This window comes from Carica papaya, chromosome 3 (assembly GCF_054855325.1).
Source record: "Carica papaya isolate Zhongbai chromosome 3, ASM5485532v1, whole genome shotgun sequence".
Classification (NCBI taxonomy): Eukaryota; Viridiplantae; Streptophyta; class Magnoliopsida; order Brassicales; family Caricaceae; genus Carica; species Carica papaya.
In genome coordinates, this window is record NC_142311.1 from 3,721,226 (window position 1) to 3,738,287 (window position 17,062).

Sequence of the window (17,062 nt, forward strand, 5' to 3'; positions counted from 1 at the left end):
CCGTTGGATTTTTAAAAAGACTCTGAAAATTATTTTAACCCACTGAAAAACAAGTAAAATACAATAATTATTCACTAAAAATAAAATAAATTTATAATAGAATCAAAATTTATAGGGTTTAGTTTCTAATTATAAATAAGGTATTATAATTTTATTACTATGTTTAGTTTAAAATATATAACAAAAAATTCAATAATTCAATAAATCTGATATTTTAAGTTAAAAAGTATTAAATTATTTACTAAATTTTGACATTTATTATAATTTAATTTTTAATATTTTTTATAATTTTATTTATTGATTATATTCATTTGTTCCAAACACTCAATTTTTTTTAAGTTTTTAATAAAAAAACCCTAAAAGAATTAGATTATATTTAAATATTTTTAAAAATAACTTAAAAATAATTTTTACTAATTAATTACATTAATTAATAATAAAAAATATATATCTAATGATATTATTAAATTAATTAAGTAATTTTTGAATTATTTTTTAAAAGTATCAAAATATAATTTAATTATTTTAATTTTTTTATTAAAAAATAAGAGGAAACTTAGTATATAAAATAAATATAAAACATTAGAGACCAAATCGTAGGAAGTGCAAAACTTTTAATTTATAACGTTAAGAACTTCTAAAGTTAATTATATAATCATACTTAAAATTTAATAATTCTAACTTAGTTAATTTCTTAATAACGAATAAAATTTAACAATAATTGACCTTTTTAATACTTTATAAAGAGTTAGAACTTGTTTTATTTTAGACTTCCATTTTATTTTTGGAGACAACAAACTTTTTGAGCAAAAAATCATAAATTTTACTAATTATGCAGTGTTTGTAAACCAACCATAACATAATAGAGATAATATAGTAGTCATATAGAGCATGCACGATATATGATTCGACTCTACATTTGAGTAAAGATGGATAGAAATACTAACAATACAACTACAATAAAATTGGTAAATTTTTTCATTTTCTTTACATAAATATAATATTTAGTTACTTATAACTAGTATATTCTTCTTTTATACTTACTACCTTACTCTAATTTAACATTGATTATTAAGTTTTATAAGCATAGATATTCTCAATTTTAATGTTTTACTACATAGTCCCCCATCGTGCATACTTTTTTCTTATTAAACTTGTATGAATGTGTATTTGTATATTTATGTTTTGAATAGTACTTTATTCTTACTGAATCTGTGAAGCTCACATCAATTCACACCTCTGAGTGCAGATTAGTTATCACGGACCACATCTCGTCTTATAAGGTAATGACCAGAGTTTGTTTACTTACTTAAATCATATAAACTCAAGTTAAGTAAAATAACTTAATTTTATTAATAATAAAAGATTTACAGAAGCGTTACATCCCTTGAATATAAAACATAAACATATTTATAAGACTCTAACACCTTGTTTTGATCGTGATAAATGATATAATTTTAAAGTATGATACTCTACAGGTATAAGAAAATTATATTTATTTCAACTTCTAATTGTAGTAAACGGTATATGACAGACAGATTTGTGATTGATTTTAAAACCAACGAATCGGTGGTATGTGATCGGCATATTACTTTTTTTTCTTTATTCCCCAATTCTATTTTTATTCTTACACATTATTATTTATTTTATTAAATATAAAAATTTAATTTGATTATGTGTAATAATTATTTATTTAAATACAAATATAATTATATTGGTAAATAATTTATTTATTTTAATTACATACTTCTTATATACCATATATTATTACATATAATATGTAGGGAAAAGTTAGTAATTTGACTGAAAATACAACCACACCATCTTATCATCCAAATAAAAATATGTCATTAACATACATTAATATACAATCATCTAAATATAAATTTTTTTATCATTCTCATCCTGTGTCATTACCATCTAATCACTGTCATTCTCATACATTAATTAACTATTACTAAAATTTATCAAAACAATGTGTAAATTTCTTTACTTACATTACTCAATAAAAGTACAAAACAGTAACCTTAATATCAAAATTTAGTTTCAGAAGCTTTTTCCGTATCACTGGCTCTACAGCAATATCTTCAATATCTATAAGGTGATTTGGGGGGAGGGGAAGGAGTGAGATGAAATATTTTAATAAGTGATATTATGAAATCACAGTATAATCTATGTAATATATAATTTCTTTACATATAACAAAATCTATATCATATAGTATTTCCAAAACAAATACGAATAAGAAGATAAAAACACAAATTAGAAAATAGATACATGCTGTATACTTCGTTATTATTATGGATAATCAATCATTTACCATACATTATGTGTATGCACAAATACTTATCACTAGTTTCTTATGTATCAGAACACGGAATGATATACATGAATATCTTAAAATATTGCTACCCCTAAACACGGAATGGTTAGGGTACGTAGATAAGACTGTTTTCTCATACACCAAAACATGGAACGATTATGTATGGGTACACATTTATCACTTCAGCAATCTCCATTCTAAAAATTAATAACTATCAAGAAGCATTGGAACGAGCTCAGATTACAGAAGTGACTACAAGCCCAGTCCCACAACAGATCCAGCAAGTTTGACTATTCATACCAAACAATAAGAAGGTTTACGAGCCACAAAAACCTGATAAAAGGCAGAAAATGGATCTATTAGTCCCAGCACAAGGGCCAGAACAGATATGTCCCCATTGTAGAAAGAACTGTGGTAGTAGACCCTACTATAAGTTGACAAATGGATGCTTCAGATGTGGTAATACTCAACATCAGATTAAAGAGTGTCATATCAATAAAGAGCATATCAGACCAACATTAGATTAAATGATACCCATAAGGTCATAAAATAAGCTCAAAAGGCTGTAAGCAAACAGACACCAAAGCAGCATGTGATTGCTGGTCTCGGCGTCGTTTTTACACAAGAAGCATCTGTTGACCATAGTCTTCCCCCTTTTCATTAAATTGTCTATAATCAGAATATGCTCCTTTACTGCTTCCCATGCAAAAAAAGAAATATGAGGTGGTGCTTTAGACTAAAGCATTTTAGTTGAAAAAATGACTGCTCCATTTTCTCTACAGCCAGCCAAATGCTTATAGAAAGAACTAACAGAGAATTTTCCATTTTTCTTTAGGTCCCAGATGAGCTTGTCTGAATTATTATTGAGGCAGGCATTGGCTAGAAGCTCTAGGAGATCTTCATATTCATTTACTTGCCAATCCTGTAGGTTTCTGAACACATAAACAGCCATTCCCTGTTATTATCTCCCCCACATGCCTCGTTTACAAACATATTCTTTTTTTTGTGCAATAACAAAGATCAGGGGAAACCTGGACATTAAACTTTCATTTCCACACAATTTGTCTTGCCAGAAACGGATCTTGTTGCCCTTGCCAATCTCCCACTTTGTAAAATCGAGAGCACTGTTCTGTTGCTGCATAATGCTCTTCCAAAAACCCATTCCATGATTCCTATTCTCCAAAGTCTTGCCAGAAATATCGACTCCGCTTCCCCCACCCCATTTGACCTTAATGATCTTTTTCCATAGACTGTCTTTCCTAACCCAATATCTCCAGATCCATTTGCCTAGTAAAGTTCTGTTCAAATCAAGCAATGATCCCAAACCAAGGTCCCCAAGCTCTATAGGACACTTCACCTCCTCCCATTTAACCAAATGATATCTCCTCTTATCCTTATTCTCGCCCCAAAGAAACCTGTATTGAATGGCTTCCAGTTTCTTAGCCACTTTGGTAGGAATTGTAAGCACCAACAAATGGTAGACAGGAAGGTCAGAAAGAGTGTTTTTAATCAATGTCAATCTACCTCCTTTAAAAAAAATCTTCTTTTCCAACCAGCAAATCTTTTCTCAAACAACTCAATCGCAGGTTCTCAGCTTCTCCCATCCTTGTACTTAGCGCCTAGTGGAAGACCAAGATATTTAATAGGTAATTGAGCAGATTTACACCTCATAACCCGAGCAAGAGAACTCCCAACACCGGCCTTGCCAATTCTCACTAATTCAAATTTATACATATTTATTTTTAATTCTGAAATTGTTTGAAAGCATAATAAAATACACCTCAGATCAACATAGGGATTTCAGGCTGACAAAAGATCTGTATGTCATCAGCGAAGAACAAATGAGAGATTTCAAGTTGTTTTCTGTTGTTGCCAGTAATAATGCCTCTTAACAGATTCTTCTCCCTGCCTTGTTCTAGTAGCCACATGACAATGATAAACAGGAGAGGAGAGAGAGGATAAACTTCAACTGTTATAAATATTAAATATAAATTAAGAAAAAAAAATCATAATTTGATGTCAAATAAGAAGGTTGAAGAGAAAGATTGCAATAGAGAGGGAGAAATATTTCAAGAAAATATAGTTTTTTTTTTTTGTAAAAACAACTTGGTTTCACTATTTTGCAGTGAAAAATTCTTCTAACTCTTCATGGTTTCTGTACTATTCAGCTCCTTGTTCTAGGAGCCTGTTCAAAACTTCCATGACAATGATAAACAGGAGAGGAGAGAGAGGATAAACTTCAACTGTTATAAATACTGAATATAAATTAAGAAAACAATCATAATTTGATGTCAAATAAGAAGGTTGAAGAGAAAGATGGTAATAGAGAGGGAGAAATATTTCAAAAAAATATAGTCCTTTCTTTTTTTTTGTAAAAACAACTTGGTTTCACTATTTTGCAGTGAAAAATTCTTCTAACTTTTCATGGGTTTCTGTACTAGTCAGTTCCTTGTTCTAGTAGCCTGTTCAAAACTTCCATGACAATGATAAACAGGAGAGGAGAGAGAGGATAAACTTCAACTGTTATAAATACTAAATATAAATTAAGAAAACAATCATAATTTGATGTCAAATAAGAAGGTTGAAGAGAAAGATAGAAATAGAGAGGGAGAAATATTTCAAAAAAATATAGACCTTTTTTTTTTTTTGTAAAAACAACTTGGTTTCACTATTTTGCAGTGAAAAATTCTTCCAACTTTTCATGGGTTTCTGTACTATTCAGTTCCTGTTTTTTGTCACCAAGTAAAGGAGTAAATTTTATTATGCATCCAATTCTATTACTTTCTTATTACCAAATGTTACCATTTATTACTTGAATGACTTCTCTCCCTTTTTCTTCTATCTGAATCTCTGTTACCATTGGTTAGTTGAATGACCTTCTCTATCTGTTTCTTCAATCTGCATCTCTATCTCTCTATTTTCTTTTTCACAATATCAATGGTATCAGAGCCATTGATCTTGGCATGCAACCTCAATATCACTTCTTTCTTTTCTCTAATCAAAGCCACGGTATCAGAGCCACTGACTTTGAAATCCTAATCCAACCCAAAAATAACCAAAATTGCACATCGTTTATCTCTTTATCTTTTTTTTTTTTGAAATAAACACATCATCTGTCTCTTTATCATTATCAATTCTCACAAATTACCATGGTTGGAGCTCAACAACGCATTTCTTCCAATAAGCCGAAAAAGTTGTTGCTTTGACACTTTTGAGGTCAACCTCATGAGTATGAAGAGCCTTAGTGACTCTTGGAAGATTCTTTTGAGAATAGAGACTGACAGGAAAACCACTTCACAATTGGACCTGCTTTTTGAGAAAGAAACCTCATGCATAGAAGAATTTATTCTAATAACAAAAGAAAAAAGATCGAAATTTGTACAGAAGAATTTGGACACAGGCCTAAAGGAAATGAAAACGATAATTAAAGTCTTTCGTATTCATATGTCATAAAGTAGACTGTAAAACATTTTAGTTTTTATTTGATGACAGATAATTAGCACGATAAATCCATACTATGGAAGGATGAGGGTGACAAACAGGAATTTTGTCTTATCCTTCCACCTCAAGGCAGGTAAAAAGTAGTGTGAGGACAAACAATCCCAAATAAGAATGTAGAGTTTTAGAAATGGGGTAAAGCATTGCTTCTTTCGTATTTGCATATAGAGAGAAAAAAATCAACCTAAGAACAAAGGAAAAAACAAATTGAACTAGAAATGTTATAGATGAAGATAAGTACCTAACACTTTTGAACAACATTTGGAAGTGATTGGATGGCTTCACGGCACTTGTCATCCACCAAGACCAGGTCTAATAACAAGGCAGTGACAGCTTCATTGGGTATCAAATTCCTCTTGCGCATTTTCTCCAGAAGCTGTGTTGCCTCATGGACCTTATTTGCTTGAAGGAAACTTTGAATAATTATATTAAATGAAACAGAGTCGGGTAAGCAACCCTTTTCTTCCATTTCATCTAGCATCTCTACAGCCTCTAATGATAACCCTTCCTTGCAGAGGCCATTGATCATTATGTTATAGGTTACAACATCAGGGGCCAATCCTTTGATTGAGATTTCATGGAACTTCTCCCTTGCTTCTTTTAATCTACCTATTCTAAACAATCCATCAATAAGTATGCTAAAAACCTCAATACTTGGACTGAAATTGGCATTTTCAAGGGTTTGAAACAGATCCATTGCCTCATTAATCTGGCCATTCTTGCAAAGTCCATCCAAAAGGATTGTATATGTAGACAATTCCGGAGATATACCATGGCTATACATTTCACTAAACATTTTTTGTGCAATTTTCACTCTCCGAGCCCGGCAAAGGGCACCTATAAGCCTATTGTAAGTCAAAATATTGGGCTTCAATCCCTTGCAGGCCATTTCTCGAAAAACCTGCATAGCATCATCAATCTTCCATCTCTTGCAATAGCCATTAATCATTATGTTATAGCTAACCACGTCTAGCTCAAGATGTATATCCCCCATCCATTTAAAAAATTTTGTTGCATCATCAAGCAGACCTGCCTGACATAACCCATTCAGAAACGAATTATATGTATAAAGTTGAGGTTTCTTACCATGCTGAACCATCACCCCAAACATCTCACGAGCTTCTGCTATCTTTCCCTCTTTGCAAAGGCCGTCTATCAAAATTGTGAATGTCACTACATCAGGGGAAATTCCTTCTCCCATCATTTTCTTGAACAGCCTTGTAACCTCCTTCCACATCCCTGCTTGGCAAAATCCATGAATCATAGAATTGTATGTAACTTTATCTGGCAAAATCCCTCCTCCAACCATTTCATTGAAAAGTTCAACAGCTTCCTTCAACCGACCCAGTCGGTGCAGTCCATTAATCAATGAACTATAGACAACAACATCAGGATATATGCCTCTACTTGTCATTTCCAAGAACATATCCATGGCTTCATCAATCAACTCATCCTTGCAAAGTGAATCAATAAGCATACTATACGTGAGAACATTTGCCTCACAACCCTTGTGCATCATCTTCCTATGCAACTCCATAGCAAAATGGGTCTCTCGAATTTTACAAAGACCACCCATCAGAATCCCATATAAAACTGCATCCCCTTGAAACCCATTCTCACTCATCTTATCAAATATTTGAACTGCATCAAAAACCCTACCCTCCACACACATGGCCTTCAACAAAGTAGTAACTGCAATTATATCTGGCTCAAAACCCCTTTTCATAATCTCAGCAAAAATGCCAAACCCATAATTTATTTGCTTCAAATGACAAGAACATTCCAGCAAAATGTTTAACGTGTAGAGATCAGGCTTAATTCCTTCATAACTCAACTTCTCATACATCAATAACACAATTGAATAAGCTTTAAGCTTGGAAACTGAACTGAGTAGCAGATTAAATGTGCTAATCAAAGGCACGGGTTTTGTTTGGACCAATTTATCAAAATAAGATTGCCCAGTATTAAGGCTGAGCCTACCTGATCTACACAAGCGCTTGACATGGAATTCGAATTCATTAGGACCCAAATGACAGCTTCTTTGTTTTTCAGCCATGGTGTCTGGTTTTTGTTCTGCTGAAGGATTTTGTTGGCAATGCGAGAACAAAGAAGAGAGAAGGCGCAGGGCTTTACTGTTTTCAGCCGCATCTTTTGAGATAGATGTTGCGTTCTTCAACAACATCAATGAATGCGAGGCATTCATAGAGGTCCCTTTAAATTTGACAAATCTGCAGAGGATTAAGATATAGATACCCAAGTTAGCAAACTATATAAGCACAATTCACCAACATACTATTAGTCTCATTCTTTTGCTAACCCATTAAATCCGCAAAACAAGGTTAGCATTCAAGAAAAATGAATTAGAATTTATATGTAAACAAAGCCAATTGACATTGTCAAGCTACATTTTATTGAACAAGAAAGATAAAATAGAAGATCAAAGTAAACCTCCTATTAGTTGAGTAGACAAAAATTAACTCCCTTTTTAGTATGAATTATACTCATTAAATTAGGTCACTATTACATTCATATCATATCGCCAGTACTATCATGCTTAACATGTCACAAATCCTGTACTTATTAAGACTGTACCCAAACATGATATCTTAGTTAGGTTTTATTTTCCTTATAAGAAATCTTAAATCTGATTATTGACATGTGAAGTTACTTGACTTCTTAATTTCCATTTTTCAGTGTGCAGAGTTTCCTTTTGATTATAGGTTGGTCAAGTTCTAAAGTAAGATTTTGGTTTATGCACTCTTTATATTAGTATGTTTTCCTCTTTTATCTTTTTGGCATTAACTACCATTAAATTTTCTGTTCAATTTTTTTGCATGATTATGGAGCACTCTAATCATGTATTGCTTTTATCCATTTTTTCTGGATTAGAATACAAGTCATGGAAAAGGAAAATTGGTAAATATGAGAATGCAGACTCAGCCCTTTGACCTCAAGAGCCCAGCAGTCGACTCAGATCACTTAAAGAAGCAGCCCAGCAGGCTGCTCAGATCAGACCTAAAGAAGCAGCACAATTATTCGAACACCAAAATGGCACCGTTTTGGGGGCCATACTTTGGTTCTCTTCCAGCTCCTGTTATCAAGAAATAGAGCTTTTGTCGGGGTTTCATTTTGAAAAAGAACACAGAGAAGGGAGAGAGTGTGCCAGCATCCTCAAAGCTGTTTAATAATCAAGTGATGGTAATGATTAGTTGACAATGCCCCCAATTGATTGCAAACCATGTCACGCCTAGAGTCATCAAATTGTTGCGACAATGTGTAAGTAGGGGAGATAGAATGGTTCAAGGGGCAATCAGTTGGAGAAATTGACAAAAGAAATGATACATATTCGCATGCTACAATAATTCACTGTTGAGGCCGTTGATGAGAGGATAGTTCTTGAAACATTTGCTTTGTTTTGTATACAAGCTTTCTGTGATAGCATCCAGCTGAGTAGTGGAGACTGAGGAATAGCAACAGAGACAGGCAAAGAAGGAGAAACTTCAACAAAGAACAAGGAAGCCCAGAGGTGGAAATACAAAAATCCTATGAGAGTCATTTAGGGATTCAAATCTTGTTTCCTCGGGTAAATTTACAAACTCTTAAGTTCCTATTTCTACCAATACAATTGTCCATTTTTCTGTAAAATGAAGCTGTCATGAAAGTGACATGTTAAGCTTTCAAAGTATCTTCTATTTATGTTTAATGTACATGTGACGGATGATGTAGACTCACCGGATATGCGAACATCATATAATGAGTCAAAGATTGATGAACAGTGGACTGCTGAAGGTTATGTTTTTTGTTGAACAGCAATTCAACAAAACCTGTCTTTTTATTGGACTCGTAATCTGTCAAATGCTTGTGTTTGATAAATAAGCTGCACTGGATGTATTTTTGCATAATAGGTATATATGTCTGTTTGGGATTAATTATACACACAGTAGGTTCCTTAATTAGTAACCAACCCAAGGGCCATATATTAACAAAGTACCAAGTGGGTACACCCATATACAAGTAATTACAAGTCAATTCAAAGATCAAAGACAGCTCTAAAATCCTCGAGCTCTCTAATATCATGACCCAAAAACATAGAACTAAAAGAGTGGTTCCAAGTATCTCTAATAGCAGTAAAATCTTTCTCAATACCCTCAAAAGCTTTAAAGTTTCTTTTCTTCCAAACCACCCAAAAAATAAAAAGTACAATTAACCGTAAAAATTTGTTCTTTTTACACACCCCATCCCAAGCCCACAACTCCTCCCTCACACTCGCAGCCACAACCCAGTTTAGACCCAATAATTTGTAAACCATACACCAAATGTCATAGGCAGCAGGACACCACAACAATATATGATTACAAGTCTCCTCTTTTTTGCACAAGAAGCATCTATTAATCAGAATATTCTCCCTCTTTCTAAGCATATCAACAGTTAAAATACACTCCCTGACAGCCTCCCATGCAAAAAAAGTCACTCTAGGTGGAGCATTCAATTTCCAGATTTGTTAATGCAGAAAACAGCCAACCTCCCCAGTCCCTCGACCAGTTAAATGCTTGTAGTAAGAGGACACAGAAAAAATCCCATCTTTGCTCAGTTTCCATATTCTTTCATCCTTCCCATTCCCCAAGCTGAGACCAGGCAGTGATTTAAGCAAATTGCAATACTCTTCCACCTCCCTGTCCTCAAGATTTCTTCCCACCTGCACACCAATCCCCATCCATACCAGAAGTCAGATACATTTCATTCACATAGGCCTTCTTATTCATAGCGACTGCAAAAATAGAAGGAAAACAATCCTTTAATTTGCAGTCGCCCATCCAATTATTTTCCCAAAATCTGGAACAGCACGAATTGCCTTTGGAAAAATATCACTGAATACAAATGGTTCAGTAAGGGTCTGTATAACATGACCATATTAAACTGGAACAACCATGGAAGAAGCCTATGGAAGAGTTTCATGCAACATAATCACATTATTCAGAACTGCTCCATTTGGGTCATTGGTAAAGGCAACAAAAATCATTTTTGGCAGGATGTGTGGCTGGGAAACAACAATCTCCAATCCCGTTTCCCCCACATATTTGCTATCGACCACAACAAGGATATCCTAGTTGAAGAATTATTTCAGGGGAACACTCCTTTTCCGGGTGCTGTGGTTGTCAATCATAGTCTCCAGGATTGGGAAATTGAGGAATACATGGAATTATATGAAATTACTGCTAATATACGGTGGAATCTCAATGACGACAAACTCAAATGGAAATGAGTATGTTTTTCCTAGTAAAATCATATGGAAGTTGCAAGCTCTACCTAGAATCTTCTTCTTCACTTGGGAGGCTGCAAAAGAACGCATCTTGACCTATGACAGTCTCATGAAGAGAGATTTCCAATTGGTTAACAGATGCTCCTTATGGAAATCCAACTTGGAAAGCTGTAGGCACCTTCAATTATGGTGCCCAACCGCTTACAGTCTGTGGATTGATCTCTACAGTCTAATGGGTATTCACTGGGTTATAACTGGCTCCATCAAGGCTGAACTTCTCGCATGGGAGGATCTCACTTTCAAGAACAAGTGCTTCCGACTAATTCTACTTACTATATTCTGGATTGTTTGGAAAGAAAGAAACAATAGAATTTTTGAGGATATTGAAAGGAATTTTATTAATATTAAGGACAAATGGTTACACCTTTTTGGTTCTATTATGTTAGGACACAATCTTGATAGTTTAAATGATTTTGGACTTATTGTAGATACCCTTACCGAGTTGTAAATTCTTTGTACTCGAGTGGTGCCTAATTAATGTACATCTACACTTTCTTATAAAAAAAAGGTGTACGAAAACCAATGATCCCAAATATTTAAGCCATCTGTCCCTAATTTTACCAAACTCCTCTTCCAACCCCTCGAAAGCTCCATTGTTCCTCTCTTTCCACACCACCCAAAAAATAGTAAGGAGAATAAGACCCACATTTTCCTCCCCTTGCTAATACCTTCCCAAGCCCAAATCTCATCTCTAACCAAACTTGCAATGACACAGCTAACTCCCAGTAACCCATAGATCATATTCCATAATTTATACACAGCTGGACACTACAATAGAATATGGTTACAGGATTTCGCTTCTCTTTTACATAGATAGCAACCATTCACTAATAGTCTTCCTCTTCTCATCAGTTTGTCTATGGTCAAAATGCACTTTTTTCCTGCCTCCCATACAAAAAACACTATTCTTGGAGGGGCATTCGTCTTCCACATCTGCTTGAATGGAAACAATTATTCTGGAGCAACATTTCTTACCAAGTGATTGTAGTAGGATTTCACTGTGAAGTCTCCTCTCTCCTTAAGTCTCCATAAAGGTCAATCATTGTATCTGTTAAGGTTGACTAGTGAATGTAAATTTAGGAGTTCCTCGTATTCACTGACCTCCCAGTCAGTAAGATTTCTTGTCACATTCTCACTCATTAAGATTTCTTGAACAGAAACAATTTAGGAGCGCCTAAGGCCAGTGTGAAGGAAAGTAAAAGATTATTTTTTCATTTCTGAGTCAACACTTTGGATGTGCATTTTTTTTTTCACTTCTGGAGGCTCCACCAGAGGTCCTTGTTAAGACCAATGACGTAGGCAGAGCAACTTATTACAGGTTCCTTCCAGCATAACCCTATTACAATCTTTTGGCAATTGAAAAATTATTGCATATTACAGTACAGAGCTGCTTGTCGAAGGGATAAGGCAATGGTTAATGTGATATGGTATGGGTTGAGAAAAGTGTCAAGAGCATGGGATGCCAGCTGTCAAAATGGGGCTTACACAGTGGCAGGGACACCGCAGAAAAGATATTAAAAATTGAAGGAGTCGCTACTAATTCATTTAGGATGAGATTAGACACTACAAGATGCACTGGTCAACTTAGAGAAATGGGTTTGAAAAAGAATCCTGTGTCAAAATGTGTTAGGCACCCACCTAGTGGCATACACTCATTAGTTTTTAGTCTAGAAATCTTTTGTTAATGAAATTAAGCATTACCAAAAGGAAAAAAAGGACATCGAAGTGACTCAACAAATTTAAATTCCAAACTCAACAATTTAAGTCTTTACGAGGCATGGTGTGTGTGTGTGTGATGTGATCAAGCGTGTTTAATCACATTCTACTTTGCCTTTCTAACTTTTCCTTTATATCAAGCTAGATATGAAGTCAAGCATTGAAGCAACAATTTTCATGCTAAATACTCATCAAGTAAAGCACAATCAACTGGAAATAAACATCAAACCACAGAATGGAATGAAAATTTACTTCAAGCAATGTTAAAAATCCTGATAAGATCTAATGATATAGAATAAGCTAGCTTTAGAATTCTTGAATAGATTAGAATTAGAATTATGGTAAATGTAAAACTACTATATTATTTAGTAGTCTATTATTATAGTTTTAGTAACTTCAATAGTTTTAGTAGTTTATTTCAAAAAAAAAAATAGTTTTAGTAACTTCAAGGTCTAATTGATATTATTTAGTTTTCCTATTTGTTTTAATATTTCTAATTTGTATTAAGAATGTTGGTATTAGTTTCCTATCTTATTATGAGAAATATTTCCAATCTTTTTAAATCTCGTATTTCTTAATTTAATTCTATTTAGTAAAGATTACTTAAGGAGCATTATAAATGTCTATGCAGTTTCATTTCTTAAGAGAGAATTCAGTTATTGAATAAAGTAACTGAGAATTTTTCAATTTTATGGTTGTGTGATATAATAAAACCCTCAAACGTGATGCCTAAGACTTCTTACATATGATATCTTGTTGCCTTGGGTGTGAAATCTAGGTTTTTATCCCCAAATCCCTATTTGTCCTACATCTCCTGAGTCCAAAAAATCTTATATCCAAATTCTTAAAACCCTAAGCCCAAACAGGTCCAAACCCATCAGAGAAAGAAAAAGAACCCTAACCCAGTATATTGTTACCACCCTAGATCACGGTCACTAGTGGGAAATGATCAACAAAGCTGACACCATCATTCTCAAAGGGCACCGATCAGCAAGCCTAGAGGCCCTGCCACAGAACTCCACCGCAGAATGTGCCACTTGCAAGTGCAAGTCTCTCTGTCGTGCCTCTTCCTAAGAATAAAGATATTCAAGTTATTCAAGATCTTCCACTACCTAAGGAGACTTCTATGGAAATTCAATTCAAGAAAGAAACTAAACCGATAGTTGGGTCTAGTGATATTCAACTTACGCCCCTAAACATACAAACCTTTTCTATATCATCTAAAAAGTTCTATATTGGGTAGGTAGTGATGGAGAGGGAAAAAAAAAGCCTGTGTACTAAGTGAGTGATCCTGACTCCATTTGTCTAGAAGATTCCAAGGGAAAAATACATAAAGCAACCTCATTGTCCAAATTAAATTAAACTATTACAAGAATTAAGTTAAACCAAAAGGATATAGGTAAAGTGACGGTTTGAGTTGTCCATTCAACTTTACGAGTCAATTGATCCTTCTTTCCCAGTATTTGACTAAGAACAATTTAATTATCATGAATGCATCAAATATTTGTCGAACTCAACACTTAGGAAATACCTTCCCAAATAAACACTCCCAAGCCAGTCCTAGAATGATTCTACACTGCAACAGCTTTCAACATGTAATTTTAAACAACTGCAACAGCTTTCAACTAGGAAGTAAGTTTAAGAAGATTTCTCATGAATACCCTAACAACTTTATTCTATTATTGACTCCCTAAAATCTTAAAAGAAGAATATGAGCGACCTGTATGGTGATAAGGAAAAACAGGCAACACAGAACGGCATCCAATTGAATGCAAGTCGCAGTTCAATTTCCATAAATTAACAGCTATTGAATTGGAGCAAGGATTTTTCGTTGGATCATTTTATCAAACAGGTAATACCCATGACCCTGTTTGGAATGAAGAAAATCATATCAACCGAACCATTCTTCCATTTCTATCACACAAAATTACATGCATTTAAACATTCAAAACATTCCCGCCCTTTAGTCACAGAAATCAATTACTTCCCTGAACAATACGAATAGAAACGAGGATAGTAGAGGGAGAGAAAGGAATGAATTTTACCCTTGTATCGATGAGTGTCAACAAAAACAAGAGTCAGCTTTTCCAATCACCAAATCCCCTCCATTGGCCTCTCTTCCCAGAAACCACAGAATATCTTCCTCTTCTCTTCCCCTGTTTCTTCTGTTCTCAGTCTCTCTAATTCTCCTCCAATTTCTTCAGCTTTTCTTCATCGAATAGGCCTCACCTCTCGGTTCCTCAGCCTCAATCCCATAAGACTTGAAATATTCCCTTTTTTGTACCTTAAAGTGACAAAATTTTCCTAATTACTCTGCCTCGGTTTCTCTAGTGTCATATCTGCTCTCGCTTAGTCCCTGTCTCGCGCTCCTCTCCTCCCGGCAATCAGAACAGAAGAGAGAAAATCAGGTCCTCTTCTTGCAAACCGCCAAAAGCCTCAGCCCAATCTTCTTCCCGAAACCATCTCTTCTCAACTCCTCTTCCTTATGTCTCCTCTTATTGGCAGGGCTTCTTCCTCTTTGCACGAGACCACCCCCGAGTCTCTGTCTTCTTCCTCCGTCTCTGTGACGTCTCCTCGTACCAGACGCATCTCAGTCCGCTGTTGATTTCTCTCTAGACGCGTCTCTGCTTCCCTGGTTTTCTACTGCGCTCTATTGATCTGTTCGGCGTCCGTTCTTTCCTCTATGTTGCTTTTGCTGCAGTATCTCCGACTTCTTTTCTTGTTTTCTCTCCCTTCGATTAGATGAAAAGGAGGAACTTGAAACGACGCCGTTTTATACTGAATGGATGATTAGATGGCTGAAGGCTCGAATGGGCCTAGTAGATTGGCTTACATTTGGGCCAAATAAGGATTATGTTTCTACTTTAGGTCACTTTGGATTTAGAGTTAACAAAAAGGGTTTGATGATTATAACAATATTATCATTTTACTGAATTTTTAATTTAAAATTTTCAAAGTTTTGAAAAAAATATATATATATTATCCGAATAAAACTAAGAGTATTATACTAGCTTCTGACAAATCTTTGTTTTGTGCTTCTTCCTTATGCTTCAAAATTTTATTCTTAAATTTCAAACTCAGTCTTGATTTTCTTTTAAAATTTGTTTCTTTTGGGACATGCAACTATTATAGTTTGGCTAAAAAGGTACGGAAATAAAATCATGTGAAGCTTATGGGAATTTCTCCTAAGACCTCAACATCCTAAATAAAATTGTTTGTAACATTGATATTTAATGAATGAATTGATGCTTTCTTTTAATTGATTAATATAAAGATAACAAACACCAATGGCTCCGGTTGAATTAGAACCGCAAATGGATGAGTTCATAGTAATTGAGTCAGTATAGATTTATTAAATTGTGAATATCATTAGTGTTAGTAAAATTTCTTCTTCTATTATTTATTTGAAGTGTTATGTATAACATTTTTTTACTATTTTATAAAAAATATATATTATAAAATTGATAATAACATTATTTGTGAAAATTCTTAATTATTATCTATTTAAAAAGTTTTATGACTTTCTTCAACTGGTTAACTTGGTGAAATCTATTAATTAAAGAATTATAAACGATATTAAGACATATAATCTTACTCATCATTTTTCAAGAAAATACTCATACCTCCATTAACCGATCTACCCTAGCAAGCGAACGAATGATTCAAGTATACATGAATAACATTTGTCTCACAATGGGCATCTTCACAACCAATGGCATGGTAAAATATGTCTCTTGAGTCTTACAAACTCTCCTATAAAATTGTATTCCTTGAGATCTACTCTTATTAAAGACTTTGAAGAGAATCAAAAATTCATCCTCCACAGGCATAACCTTTGCATTGATGCTCTTCAAGTCTTTAATAAGAGTGGACTTCAAGGAATACTTTATTTACAATCTTGGCAAAAATATTCCATCAAAATGTCTAACATGTAGGGGTCGAGCTTAATTCCTACATAACAAAACTTCTCAAACATAGACACCAGAGTCGAACAGGATTCAACCATGAAAAGAGGAACTATTTACCTTAATATGAACATTATTATTTTAATCAAGGCAATTATTTTAAAACAAGTAATAAAGTCTGAAAATAATTAAGATGAAAAATAAATATTTGATAAACATATATAAAAAATGATAAACATATATTTTATCAATTTCTTTTTTTCTATTATACATTCTTGTCAACTACATAGAAGACCATCT

The 17,062-nt window shown here is 33.8% G+C and overlaps 2 protein-coding genes across 7 annotated transcripts; one reads left to right on the forward strand and one right to left on the reverse strand.

The window, feature by feature from the left end:
* Nucleotides 1–1,825: 1,825 nt before the first annotated feature.
* LOC110814031 (uncharacterized) lies at nucleotides 1,826–15,609 on the reverse strand. 6 transcript variants are annotated; one of them, XM_088215162.1, is made up of 4 exons: nucleotides 14,903–15,609; nucleotides 10,344–10,517; nucleotides 6,063–8,049; nucleotides 2,263–5,629 (listed from the first exon to the last, which is right to left on the reverse strand). In XM_088215162.1, the coding sequence occupies exon 3, from the start codon at nucleotides 8,022–8,024 to the stop codon at nucleotides 6,063–6,065; it is 1,962 nt and encodes a 653-aa protein (XP_088071288.1). In that variant the 5' UTR covers nucleotides 8,025–8,049; nucleotides 10,344–10,517; nucleotides 14,903–15,609; the 3' UTR covers nucleotides 2,263–5,629. The 6 variants fall into 6 exon arrangements, with proteins under 6 accessions (XP_021897037.1, XP_088071288.1, XP_021897035.1 ...); XM_022041345.2 differs by lacking the exons at nucleotides 2,263–5,629; nucleotides 10,344–10,517 and adding an exon at nucleotides 1,826–2,094 and having other exon boundaries at nucleotides 14,903–15,608; XM_022041343.2 differs by lacking the exon at nucleotides 10,344–10,517 and having other exon boundaries at nucleotides 2,263–4,238; nucleotides 14,903–15,608.
* On the forward strand, nucleotides 11,059–11,589 carry LOC148266616 (uncharacterized). Its single transcript, XM_088214683.1, has one exon. It carries the CDS (start codon nucleotides 11,059–11,061, stop codon nucleotides 11,587–11,589), a length of 531 nt encoding a protein of 176 aa, XP_088070809.1.
* Nucleotides 15,610–17,062: the final 1,453 nt, after the last annotated feature.

Coding starts and splice junctions, on each gene's coding strand:
- LOC110814031 (XM_022041345.2), bottom strand. CDS start 8,024: ATGAATGCCTCGCATTCATTGATGTTGTTGAAGAACGCAACATCTATC.
- LOC148266616 (XM_088214683.1), top strand. CDS start 11,059: ATGACGACAAACTCAAATGGAAATGAGTATGTTTTTCCTAGTAAAATC.